Source organism: Rattus norvegicus, chromosome 6 (genome assembly GCF_021556685.1).
Source record: "Rattus norvegicus strain SHRSP/BbbUtx chromosome 6, alternate assembly SHRSP_T2T, whole genome shotgun sequence".
Classification (NCBI taxonomy): domain Eukaryota; kingdom Metazoa; phylum Chordata; class Mammalia; order Rodentia; family Muridae; genus Rattus; species Rattus norvegicus.
Genome location: NC_141539.1, coordinates 106403136 through 106416583, shown reverse-complemented (window position 1 = coordinate 106416583; position 13448 = coordinate 106403136). Strand labels below are relative to the sequence as shown.

The window sequence follows — 13448 nt, the reverse complement described above, 5'->3', positions numbered from 1 at the left end:
CCCAGATTAATCGACCCAAAACCTGGACACTGTTCCAAGTCAAATCCTAGAACCACATCGCTCAAGAAAAGATCAGAGAATAATCTTAGCTCAAAACAATTGTCCTGGCTCAACTAAGATTCTGCGTAGCTGGGACCCATGTGCCACTTCAGAGGTTCTTCTGTATCATTGTTCTTCCTCCCCAGATGGGCTGTAACCAAGACGCTGTACTTCTTTTCCTTTTTACATCTCACAGAATGTGGTGCAGCACCAGGCACCCCCATGTTGCTTTGTAAGCCCTCTGGATGGAAATGGAGATGTTACTATCTTTATAGGAAACAGGTAGGGGTTGGGGCAGGGCGTGAAGTTCCACCCCTAGCTAAGGGGCTATTAGCATGTGGTAGTTCCTGGGAGAGGAAGGAAGACTCAGTTTTCTTTAAGGGCATGACTCCTAGTAGATGAACTACTCTCCAGAGCAGCCTCTACACCCCACATCCAAGAGTACTGAGCAACACAAACCAGACTCCTGGAGGAGGGAGGAAGGGAAAGAAGGGGTTGGGGGCAGAAAAAGCACAAGATCTTAGAGAAGTTGAAGGGCTGAATATGATCAAAATGCATTATATACATTTATCAAAGAATTAATAAAAATATGTTTAAAAAGCATTAGATAGGGGTTGGGGATTTAGCTCAGCGGTAGAGCGCTTGCCTAGCGAGCACAAGGCCCTGGGTTCTGTCCCCAGCTCCGAAAAAAAAGAAAAAAAAAAAAGCATTAGATATTTAAACAGTGTTTTTGGGGCCAGAGATGGCTATGCAGTTAAGAGCACCCATTGCTTTTGCAGAGGACCCAATGAAGTTCTAGTCCCAACACCCACGTCTGGTGGTTCACAACAACCTGTGACTAGCTCTAGGGAGATCCAATACCTCTGGCGTGCGCGCGTGTACACACACACATACACACACGTACACGTACACACACACACACACACATACACACACACACACACACAGAGAGAAAAAACATGTAATTCTCTTTTAGTTGTCATAAATCTACAGGAAGAAATTGCAGTTGAGCATAAGATTGATAAGTGAGTAACTTTTACTGACACTTAGTAATACATAAAACCAGAGCTACGTATGGTGCCAAACAGGAATACTCCTAGCACTTGGGAAACAAAAGCAGAAGGAATGTGTGTTTGAGACCAGACTGCACTACACAGAAAGCCTCTGTCTCCAAAAAAAAACTTAACTAAAATTAAAAAACTGAAAATCAAAGATACCTACACCGAAGGTCAGCAAAAGCAGTACCCTTCCATAGAAAACAGAAAGAAGAATGAACACATGTTACTTTTAACTCGGGATACAGGATTACAGGGCACTATTGGACCTATATAATTTATTAAAAATTCTTTTTGGGGGGACAGGGGACATATGGAGAGATGGCTCAGCAGTTAGGAGCACTGGCTGCTCTTCCAGAGGACTTGTGTTCAATTCCGAGCATCCACACAGCTGCTAACAAATGTCTGTAACTCAAGTTCCAGGCGATCTGATGTTTTTTACCTGATCTTTCTGCCTCTGTGGGCACTATATGAGTGTGGTGCACTGGTATACCAGCAGACAAAATGCCCCATGCACAACACAGAGAAATAAAAGTAACTTTTAAAAATCCTGTTTGTTCAGTGCTGAGGATCAAGTCTAGGTCTTACATGTGCCAGGCAAGTATCTGTCAATGAACCTTCTCTCTCATGGCTTACTTTAAAGGTTTTAACTCTTTAGTTCACTTACAGCACAGACTCATGACTAACTCTGGCCAACTTAAGACATGTTAAGTGGTGGAGAGCTCTTGGTGCAGCTTCTTGGAATCTGGCAAGAATTTGACATTGGACTAGGACAAAGAAGTAGGCTTAGATAAAGTTTTGACATTGTGCTAGAAGATGAATACAGCCAAGGAATGTACTGTATTCCTTGTGTCTTGGTCACCCTGACAAACCCCTAGACACAGTGATCACAGGACTTTGTTTATTGCCTTGTTTGTTCCTTGACAACTTTGTCTTTGATCTAGAACTGACCTATTCTCTGCATGTACCTAAAATGGTATAGAAGCAGACTGGAAAAAAAACCTGCTTCAGCACTGGCTGGAGTCAAGTTATAATGTTGTCTAATTGTCTTTTTCTTTTTAATCCTCACTCCCCACCTTGAGACGCTGTTGACTGATTGGGCTGCTTGGTCATTAAGTATCCCAGGGAAGTGTATGTTGGGGTCTTCAATCATTCTCTACTTTGCTATGTTTTGTTCTATTTTGTTTGTTTTGTTGAGACAAGGTCTTTCACTGACTCTTTCATAATTCAGCTAGGCTGGCTGGCCAACAATAACTTTTAGGGATCTTCCTGACTTCCTGCCCCAGCACTGAGTTTACATATGTATGAGAGCATGCTTGGCTTTTTACTTGGGTGTTAGGGATCTATTTCCCAGGCCCTAGCAAAACCAAAACAAAGCAAGTGTTGGATTTTAGTTCTTTAAGACAGAGTCTTACAATGCAGTCCTGGTTGGTCTAGAACTCAATATGTCGACCAGACTGGCCTTGAAGCTCACAGAGATCAGTCTGCCCCTGCCTCCCAAGTGCTGAAGTTAAAGGTGTGCACCGCGGGGATGGGGAAGTCTCCTGAAAGGTGCAGTATGGCCTTCATGGCTCACTCAGTACTTTAGAGGTGGTGGAGGAGAACCAGGAGTTAAAGGTCACCAATGGCTACATAAAGAGTTCCAGACTAACCTGGTATATATGAGACTGTATCACAAAGTAAGCACATTAACAAAGATACAATAAATCCAAGGAAATGGAAACCCTTTGTTGACAGCGAGAGCTTTGCTTCTGATAGTATGTCAAGTGTTACTATGTGGCCAATGCTGGTCTCTACTGAATTCACAAGCTCCAGACTACCTGCCTGAGACCCTGATATTATCATATGTCACCACACCTGCCTATTCAACCTGCTTTTATTTTGTTTTAGTACTATATTTTCTTTTTCTTCAGGTTTCGGATTAAAGCCTTGCATGCTAAGCCATGCCATGTTCAAGCACAGAGTTACATCAAAAGCTTTGTTCATTTATTCGGTCCACGATTAAAACAAAACAACTTTTATTTGGAAATAATTTTTAATCTTGAAAAAAGCTACAACAATACTTTAAAGGAAATAATCACTTGTCCCTGTCTCTGCCTGACCAACTCTCTAAACATTGGAACCAACTGCAGCCCAGCGTGTACTCTTACTTCCCACACATGCCGTTACCACCTGAGGATAAGCTGTCCAGACACAGCTGCTTATCTCTAGGGGCTTCAATGTGTGTTTCCTGAGGAAACTATAAATCATAAAGGACATCAACCTCAGAGAATTTAGCATCATTTCTGATTCCTGTTGCACATTCGACTTGTGTCAGTTTTCTAATAACATTCCTCAGAAGAGCCAATTCTAAGTCACATACTGCATTCAGCTAGATCGACATTTTTGGAGAATACATTCTCCTCCTTGCATCCGTGTTTCTGTTTGTTTTTTCTTTTCTTTCCTTTTAGAAGACTGTACCTCTGCTGACCACAGGTGCTCTTCATGTGGGGTCATGCACTATCTCGTGAATAATCTCGGTTCTACTTGCTTACATTTCCTATGTTTATGTTTTGCTTTACCTAATTTAGTTTGTCTCAAATTGTAACCTGTGTTTTGGACAGCTCAGTTTAATTGTTTTAGCTTAACTGCTTGGAGTCTGCCCAAACATGCATGGCTCCAGAGTCAGCAGACCTGAACAGCTTACTCATAAAAACTGGGGCTGAGTTCTAGTGTAACAGGTCCAGACCTTAGCACAACTGACGCCATGATGGAGGCACCCACTCAGGCCTTGGAACCCAGCAACACCTGCCAAAAGATGAACCAAGTCCTAATCCATCAAAGTTCATAGTTCTGGGTAGTCCCTATATACTAACTTTGCTTTTGGCTTCTACAGTTGTTTTTGGCTAACTGTTCTTGCTGGCTGAAGTGTGCCAATGCAGGATGTGGTTTTGTGCTTAAAAGAGAAAGGCTCAGGGCTATTATACTGGTATCCCAGAAATCCAGTGTAATCACCTGCTGGCTAATAAAGACTTTCTATTGGCTTAAAGCCATGTCTGAGTAGTCTTCTCTGGTGGATGTCCCATAACACTAGGATTCTCCCTTCTTCTTAGGGCTCTGGTTGTCCTGAGTTCTGTCCCACAAACACTGAGGACTTTCTGAGACAAGGTCTCAAGTAGTACAGGCTGGCTTCAAGCTTGCTATGTAGTAGAGGTGAGTCTGGGTTCTCCTGACCTCACCTCCCAAGTCCTAGGATTATGGACATGCAATGATGCTATGGAAGATGGAGTTTCTATCACAAGGACGCTGTTACCAACCCTATAAAAGTTGGCATCTCTATTCCAAATATCGATGCTCTGCAGAATGTGCCTGCTCTTACTGACTCCCTGCTGTCTTTAGATAAGGACACCTAATCCACAGTTTAGAATTAGCTAGAAGGAGGCTAGTCTGATGGCTTCCTGAGCTACAAAAAGCAGAATGCTGGTGACACTGACTTTGATCACCTGCTGGGCTCCTCTGTTTATTTATTTCTTTCCTCCTTGAATCGAATGGGCAGATTAGAATTTACTCACTATCAAGTCTTTTGCTTGTTTGTTTGTTTGGTTTGAGGTTTTTGTTTATTGGTTGGCCAGCTTTTACATAGTGTCTCATTGTGTAACCCCTGGAACTCTATATGGAGACCAAGCTAGCCTCAAATTCTTGTAGCCTTGTGTACTAAGCTTATGTATGTAAAGAGCAACATCCAATAATTGGGCTATAGGCTTTAGACTGCCTAAGGAGTCCACAGCACAAAACAGGCTAAGGACGTCTGCTCTAGACTCTCACTAAATGTGACTCCTTTAAGCCTAGCAGGGTTAATATGTTGTCTTAGTTAGGGTTTTACTGCTGTAAACAGACACCATGACCAAGTCTTATAAAGGACAACATGTAATTGGTGCTGGCTTACAGTTCAGTCTATTATCATCAAGGCAGCATCCAGGCAAGCACAGTACAGGCAGAGCTGAGAGTTATACATCTTCATCTGTAGGCTGCTAGTGGAAGACTGACTTCCAGGCAGCTAAGGTGAGGGTCTTAAGCCCACACCTACAGTGACACACCTACTCCAACGAGGCCACACCTTCTAATCCTACCACTCCCTGGGCCGAGCATATACAAACCACCACATATGTCAATAAACAGTTTTGTCATACCACAAATCACTAGCTCCCACAGTTGAATAAAATACCTGAGAATGCCTGAGGAGACAGGAGTTGGCATTTGAGTAAGGTTATTGGTGTAGATGGAATCACTCAGTTTGTAAATTTCCAAACTAAAGTTCCTGCACAGCCCAGAAAGCCCGAGAGCTACTCACCGTCAGTGGAATGCACATGGGAGCTGCCAATCTGGTCCACGAGCAACATGAAAACGAAGCCCAGTACCAGGGACACACCAATGTAGGCATGCAGCTGTGTGTGGTCGTGGCTGTGCTCATGCTCATGGACAACTGATATTTCTGCTGCTTTGTCTGATGCAATCACATTCTGCTTCGCTTCACTGGCTTGGTGGTGTTTTCCTGGAGCAAAACAAACCACAAAATGGGATAGCTTCCATTTGTATTTTAAGTGCTACTTAATTTACTGTAAGGACACCTAAGTCCCATACTGCAACCCTCAGTTTAAAAGGTTGTAATAAAGTATCAGCCAGCAAACACACACACACACACACACACACACACACACACACACACACACACACACACACACACACACAGAGAGAGAGAGAGAGAGAGAGAGAGAGAGAGAGAGAGAGAGAGAGAGGAGGTATTGAAAAGGCACATCCTTCCATTTAAATTTAGTTCTAGATCACCAAGGGACACTGAATTATAGTAACTAACAACTAGCCAAAAGATATTCCTAATTTATAGTTATGTGTTTGCTACTTCAAATATCAATAATGCTTAAAGACTAAAACTTTATTTTTATTGAAAAATTTTATACAATATATCTTGATTAAATTATTTTCTCTCCTCCATCTCCTCTCAGATCCTTTCCAGTTCACCCAACTCCATATTCTTTCTCCCTAAATAAAACAAAAAGACAAAAAATATAGGATCTATTTTATGTTAGTTAACCCCTAGAGTGTGTATGACTCAGTTTCCGTTGGAGAAAACGGATTTTTCCCTTTCCCAGAAGGTTTCAATTGCAAATAGCCTCTCAGGGCTGGGTCTCTGTCTTTCCCTTCTCAGTGCTGGGATTTTGCCTGGTTTGAGCCAGTGTAGGCCATGTGTGTGCAGTTGTGGCCTCTATGAGTTCACGTGAGCATCGGCCCTTTTGTATCTGGAGACCCTGTTTCCTTGGAGTCGTCCATTTCCTCTCTTACACTCTTTAGGCCTCCTCTTCTGTAAAGAATCCTGAGCCATGAGGGGAGCCATGAGGGGAGCCATGAGGGGAGGGCTTTTACATCCCATTGGCTGAGGGCGTTGTCCAGTTGAGTCTCACTCTCTGCACTGTCCAGGTGTGGGTCTCTTTGTTAACTACATTTACTGCAAGAAGCAGCTTTTCCAGTGAGGTCCAGCCATGCTCTCCACTATGGTTATAGCAGTATAGAATTACAAGTCAATTTGTTTACTATGTTCCTTTATCGGAAAAGTCGTAGGCTTCCCCTAGGCCCATGGCTTAGCTAGTCTCAGGTTCCTGGCCACTCTACTGGTGTCTAGTATAGGTTCCATCTCACGCAATGGGTCTTAATCGAATCTAAAAGACTGGTTGCTCCCATAAATAAGGCTAAAAGTCTTTACATGTTTGTGCATGTGTTAGGCATGTATATGTCTAACATCTACATATGTATGCAGAGGTCAGAGGTGAACATCAGGTATGTTCCTCTATGGCTTTCCACTGTATTCTCTCCTTTCTTGATCTGTATGGGGAGGGGGTGGTAAGGCACCTGTACAGTGATGCACATGTGATGGTCAGAAGACAGCCTGGGAAGTCAGTTCTCCCATCCCGCCATGTGGTGACTGAACTCAGCAGACTGTCAGGCTGGACAGCAAGTACCCTTATTTGCTAATCTACCTTGATGGCTGCCATCCTATTTCTGGAGACAGGGTCTCTCACTGAGCTAGAAGTTGGTCGTTTTTTTGCCTATAATGGCTGGCTAGCAAACTCCCAGGATCAGCTTACCTATGCCCTGCCCTCCAACACCCCTCCCAGCCCAAGGATTACTTACAGACTCATACAACCATGGCTGGCTCTAATTTTTTAATATTTACTTTATTTTATTAAGGTTTGCACCAAAGTTTCACAAACCCTCTAAGACCAAGCAACATGTGACAGGACCCAGTTCCCTGAGTGGCTGTGCATGAAGCTGAGGGAAAGTACACTTGCAGCAGAGTTCTGTTACAGGTAGGAGGAACACAGCCGCCCCGAGGAAAGCTGCAGCAGTGCAGCAGAGTAGCACAAGCCAGGCCAGAAATGCTACAGCCAGCAAAGCTGAGGGTAGGCAGGGCTGCCCAGGTCCACTGGAGCACATGAAATGCCACAACTGACACGAACTGCAGGCTTCGGTGCTTAGGTTTCCAGTGTGCTTTGAGATGCTCTCTCTGCGGTATGAAAGTGATTCCCAAGCTTCCTAATGCTGTGACCCTTTAATACATTTCTTGCATTGTCTGACCTGCAACCATAAAATGATGTTTGTTGCTACTTCATAACTACAATTTTGCTAGTGATGAATCGTGATGTAAATATCTGGTATGCGGGCTATCTGATATATGACCCCTGTGAAAAGGTCATGTGACCCCCAGGTTGTAAACTATTCCATACTGACTTCCAAAAGTTTACTCTGTGCCACTGTATATTTTGGGAGAAGTAACTTGTTTCTGGTTTTTCGGGGCTCACTGTTAAAAGAATCTTAGAGGAGACTTTGTTTTTTAAAACATTTTTGGAACTGCAAGACTTGGGGACTTTTGAAGTCAGATATAACATATTTCGTTTTATGAGAAGACCATGAACCTATAGGAGCCTGCAGTAGAAAGTAAGTTTGTTGGAACTAAGAGTTTGCTCCCTATAGGCTCAAGTGTTTGAAGACTTGGTTCTCAGCCCTGGAGTTATTTTAGAAAGAGTTATAGAATTTTTAGGTAGGTCTTTTCTTTAAAAAAAAAAAAAAAAAAAAAAAGGCTTGCTGGTTCAGACCTTAAGGGAAACATCTACCTCTGCCTGAATATCTCTTCCCTGCCACTTCCTAACTGCCAATGCAAGTTACCAGCCCTTGCACGCACCTGCCACCATAGCTGTGAGCCACTCTTGCACCCAGGCTTTTCCTGCCACTATGGAGATGATCCTCTTAAACTGTGAGCCAAAATCGCTCTTCATGGCTTTCCTCAGGGACTTGATCACAGTAATGAGAAAAGTTACTAATACAAACACCTTCCAACATGGACAAAATTCTAGCAAACCCTAGAAAAAAATATTAGTTCAGCAATCGCTTCCAGAATATGGGCAATAAGGGAATAATTTTCAACTCTATGAGTTCAAATCTCCAGTACTTCTGTAAAAAGCCCGGCATGGTGGTGTGCCCCTTTCCTAACACTGAGGAGGCAGAAGCAGGAGGATCCCTGCAGCTCTCTGGCCTCCCAGTCTTGCCAAATTGGTGAGCTCCAGGTTTAGTCAAAGACCTTTCTCAAAAAATAAGATTGAGTATATTAGGTAAGAGGCTAAAAATGAATGCAACCACGCCCGATTCAATCCCAAGGACCCACATGTTAGAAGAGGAGAACTGACTCCCACAAGCTGTCCTTTGACCTCTGCACATGCACTATGGCATGCGTGTACCCATCCCCTCATACAATAAACATAGTAATAAGGGAAGGTGTGGAGATCTAGAGGAAGAGACCAGATATCAATCTCTGGCTTCCATACTCATGTGTACACATATGTACATGCATATCACACACACACACACACACACACACACACACACACACACACACACGAACTGTTACACTCAAAAAAACTAAAAGCCGTCATTATTGCAAACAAATATGAGGTAGTGTTTCTGAGTTACAGCATTCACAGAACTGCTAAGGACGTGCACAATGTCCAAGATGTCCAAAGTGTCTCTTAAATGCTCTTTCAGGACAAACATAAACCATATCCAGAAGAAATTCCATGAATTCTCTGCCAACACGTCTCAAGTGAGGTGTGTCTCTCTCACCCTCCAGGACCTCCTCATAAAGTGCATGCACCCCTTCCGGCACGATGACTGCCAGTGCAGTTCCACAGAGAAGGCCAGCACCCAACACAGTCACCAGCTTCAGCCGTTCCTAGAAAAACAAGAAAACTATTAGAAAGACCAACTGATGATTAGGGAACATTTTTCATTCATGAAACCAACAGCTGCAATGGCCAGTAAGCCTGAAAAATGGTTGGCTTCACAAGTAATGCCAGTTAAAAGATGAGAAGTTGGGCACACAGGCTTCTGAGAAGGCTGACACAGGAAAGACTACTTGGGCCCAGAAATTTGAGGCAACCTGGGCAACACAAGATCATGACTCTTTGCTTCTTTGTTTGGAGGCAGGGTTTTGTGTAGCCCAGGCTGGTCTCCTAGTTGAAACTGTTGTTGAGGATGACCTTGCATTTCCTCCTACCTCTCTCTCCTAAGCGCTGAGATTACAGACATGAGATCCACACCTGGTTTTATGCAGTGCTGGGGACCAACCGGAAGGCTTCCCACATTCTATCAGCTGAACTACATCCCAAGTCCATCTGTTTGTTTTATAAATAGCTAATTTTTATTAGTTGAAAAACTTGCATACGTAGTAACGAGTCTCATATGGCACTGAAACACTGCTCCAGCATGGAATTTAATGTAATCTGAGCATACGTCCCTCTCCATTTCAGTCCCACTGTCTCCTATCCTCTTCCCAACTAGCCGCGCTGCCACTTTCCTGTCTTTTTCTTTTAGTGATCCACTGAGTTTTGTTAGGGTAGCTTTTAGCAGACGAGTGAGGGTTTGTTTACAGAGCACGAGCATCTTACCAGTGAAAAAAACATTTCAGGCTAGAGAGATGGCTCATCGGTTAAGCGCAATGCTGTTCTCCAGAGGTCTTAGTTCCTTTCCCAGTACCCACATGGCAGCTCCCAACTGTCTGTAACTCCAGTTACAGGGGATCTGGCTCACTCTTCTAGCCTCAGCCGGCACTACACCCATGTGATGCACAGACATACATGCAAGCAAAACACCCATACACATAAAATACAAAATAACAATTTAAAAAAGAAAAGAGAAGTCTCTTCCTCCCTCATAGAACATTAACTACCTTCCAGGAGTAATAAGGTCCCAAACTGACCTGGCCAGGATCTACCAGCTTAAGCAGGCTTTAAAACCACAGCAATCCTACCTTAGTTTCCCAACTGCTGGGATTACAAATATCAGCTGCCAGGGAGACCACAACCCTTAAAGTAAAATGAGAAAATTGGTAACGACCCAGGAAGAGAGTGCTCATGAACAGGGGCAATGAGTGTATTTCCCTAAACCTGCCATCAATGCAAACTGCTACAACTTATCTGGACTACAATTTAACAATTTAGGCTTAAAGTCTTAAAGATGTGAATTCTTGTAAGAAGCTTGCTGTACAAGTATGGGACCTGGGTTCAAATCTCCGCAACCATGTAAAAAGCTGGGCGTGGCTGTATGCCAGCCCAAGGCCAGGTTCAGTGAGAGACCCAGTCTCAAAGGAGTAAGGCAGAGTGAGAGAACAGGGCACCCATAGGTCACACACACATACACACACACACACACACACACACACACACACACACACACACACACGCATGCACACACGCACTCACGCACGCGCGCGCATGAGAAAAAGAAAACAAGCAGTAAGTTATACAGTGTTAGCATGCAGCTGGATGATCTCCATGAGCCAGTTGACGATGACCAACCTATGACAGAGGCAACATTGCTGAAAAGGACCATCAACAACATAAGTGCCACTGCTATGAGATGCAGTGAAGTTGCAGTGACAAATTTTGTTAGGAAAATTTTTTATTAACTACCTTAATTTGGGTTTCTATTGCTATGATGAAACACCATGGCCAAAGCAAGTTGGGTTAGAAAGGATTTATTTGGCTTTCACTTCCACATCACTGTTCATCACTGAAGGAAGTAAGGACAGGAACTCACACAGGTCAGGAACCCGGAGGCAGAAGCTGATGCAGAGGCCATGGAGGGTGCTGCTTACTGGCTTGCTCAGCCTGCTTTCTATAGAACCCAGGACCACTTGTCCAGAGGTCACAGCACCCACAATGGGCTGGATGCTCCCATAATCATTAAGAAAATGCCTTACAGGTTTGCCTACAGCACAGTCTCATACAGGCATTTTCTCAGTTGAGGCTCCCTTTCTGATGACTCTAGCTTGTATCAAGTTGATTAAAACTAGCCAGCATACCACCAGAATCATTTTAGATGCAACATAATTCATTTCAAGCCTAGAAATAATGGCTCCACGGTGTCTACATAGCTGTATTCTCTCATGTAACTTTACAACCGGGGATTCAATCTCAAATTCTGTGTTTATCAAAGTTAACAAAGTGCTGGTAGACTCTCTCCTTTGCCTGTGGCAAATCACTAAGAGAGTATATTTAAATGACGAACTACAGATTCCAGGTATATTTCAAGATGGGAAGAGAGCTCCCAAGCAGTAGTTTCTGTCAGAGTGATGCACTATTTTCTCAAGGGAGGCATGAACTGTGCAGTGCCATTGGTTTTGTTGCCTCATCTTAGAACTTCACAGTTGTAGCTGACTGGGCTGAAGAGTCAGCCAGCTGTATTCATTAAAACAACAGCTTGCATTCAATGTCATTAACTATCAGTGCAAAGCTTTGAAGTCTGTTTAATTTTCTTGGCAGACAGCAAGAAAATTAAATAGTTTTTCTTTTCCTGCTCATAAAAACAATCAACAAATTATTCTGTTCAACCAAATAATACAAGCCATGGCTTTTAGAAACTTTTGATACTGAAAATTCCTGTTTCAATCCTGTGTCCAAGCCCACCTTAGTACTCAAAGCATCAACAGTGCCCTAAACAAACAAAGCTTTTCTCCACACTCTACAAAGATGCTTCGAAGAGATGTTTCTTAATACTAACGTAGCCACTACATGATCTGCCGTTAAAATTAATAACTCAGATCTAAACTTTGTTCAAGTTCTTCTGTCTGAAACAAGGCCCCCCAAAGTTCCCGGGCTCTAAGGCAGCTCTCTGACCCTCCCGTGCTTCCGTCCTCGGTAAGCAAATACTGCCCCTGCCACTGCATAGCAAGAGGATGTTGGCACACTCCACGGAGACTCTGCTAGTTCTTATCTTTGATATCATCTGCTTCATGCACAGAAAGCTTCTACAAGTAGGGTAATGCAGTAAGTTATACAGTGTTATGAACAGTAATGTAAATGAACAGTAGCCAGAGACATCTAAGACTTCTCTTTCCTAATTCATAAAGATTAATGAAGTCTTCCAGGAAGTAATAGTAAGCATATACTTCATGAAAGCCACTTCCCCCAATCTTGAAATAAAAGACTAATCTGTTTTTCTTTCTAAACTTTTATGTTAAATATACCTGTTGATGGTGGCATATGCTCAGATGTAGAGGCAGTCAGGTTTCTGAGCTTGAGGCCAGTCAGGGCAGCCAGGGCTGTACAGAGAAACCATGTCTTAAAACACAAAACAAAACAACACAGAACTGAATATAACTAAAAACCTATGTAGAGTCTTTCAAGTGACCACTGAAAACAAAAGCAGAATCCACTAGCAAAGAAGTTAGGAGAAAATAGACAATAGATGTACCAGTAATATATAAAGGGCCTACTGAGTAGACTAAAACAATAAAAGTATTTTCCCTATCAAAGTTATTTTTAAAATGAACAACAATAATATGGAAATAAAGTGCCATGGGGATTTATGGGGTAAATACATCCTTAAATATTGAGAACCTTCTTAGAGATATTTATGCCCTTTGACCCATCATTCTATTCTCATATATATTCTCTCTCTCTCTCTCTCTCTCTCTCTCTCTCTCTCTCTCTCTCTCTCTCTCCTTTTCTTTCTGTTTGAGGCAGGGTCTCTCCATTATGTAGTCTTTCTGTCTTGGAACTCACAATGTATACCAAGCTGGTCTCCAACTCACACAGATTCACCTGCATCTGCCTCCAAAGGGGTGTACTGGGCCACTACGCCTGGCTCCATTATTTCATTGTTTTTGAGACAGGGTTTCTTGGTAGCCTGGCTGTCCTAGAACTCCCTCTGTAGACCAGGCTATCTTGGAATTCACAGAGATCCGCCTGCCTCAGCCTTCCCAGTGCTGAAATTAGAGGCATGCACCACTACCACCCAGCTTATTATCCA

At 43.1% G+C, this 13448-nt stretch overlaps 1 protein-coding gene and 1 long non-coding RNA gene across 9 annotated transcripts in view; one reads left to right on the top strand and one right to left on the bottom strand.

The window, feature by feature from the left end:
• Positions 1 to 13448, bottom strand: part of Slc39a9 (solute carrier family 39, member 9) — a 38916-nt gene that overhangs the window by 10771 nt on the left and 14697 nt on the right. For 6 of the 8 annotated variants that reach the window (NM_001399670.1, NM_001399666.1, NM_001399668.1 and 3 more), the window contains 2 exon segments: positions 5425 to 5625; positions 9261 to 9369. In NM_001399670.1, the coding sequence (NP_001386599.1) occupies positions 5425 to 5625; positions 9261 to 9369 (310 nt within the window). 8 annotated transcript variants of the gene reach the window in all.
• LOC134479447 (uncharacterized) overlaps positions 1 to 13448 on the top strand; it is a 45009-nt gene that overhangs the window by 20815 nt on the left and 10746 nt on the right. The window lies entirely within an intron of this gene.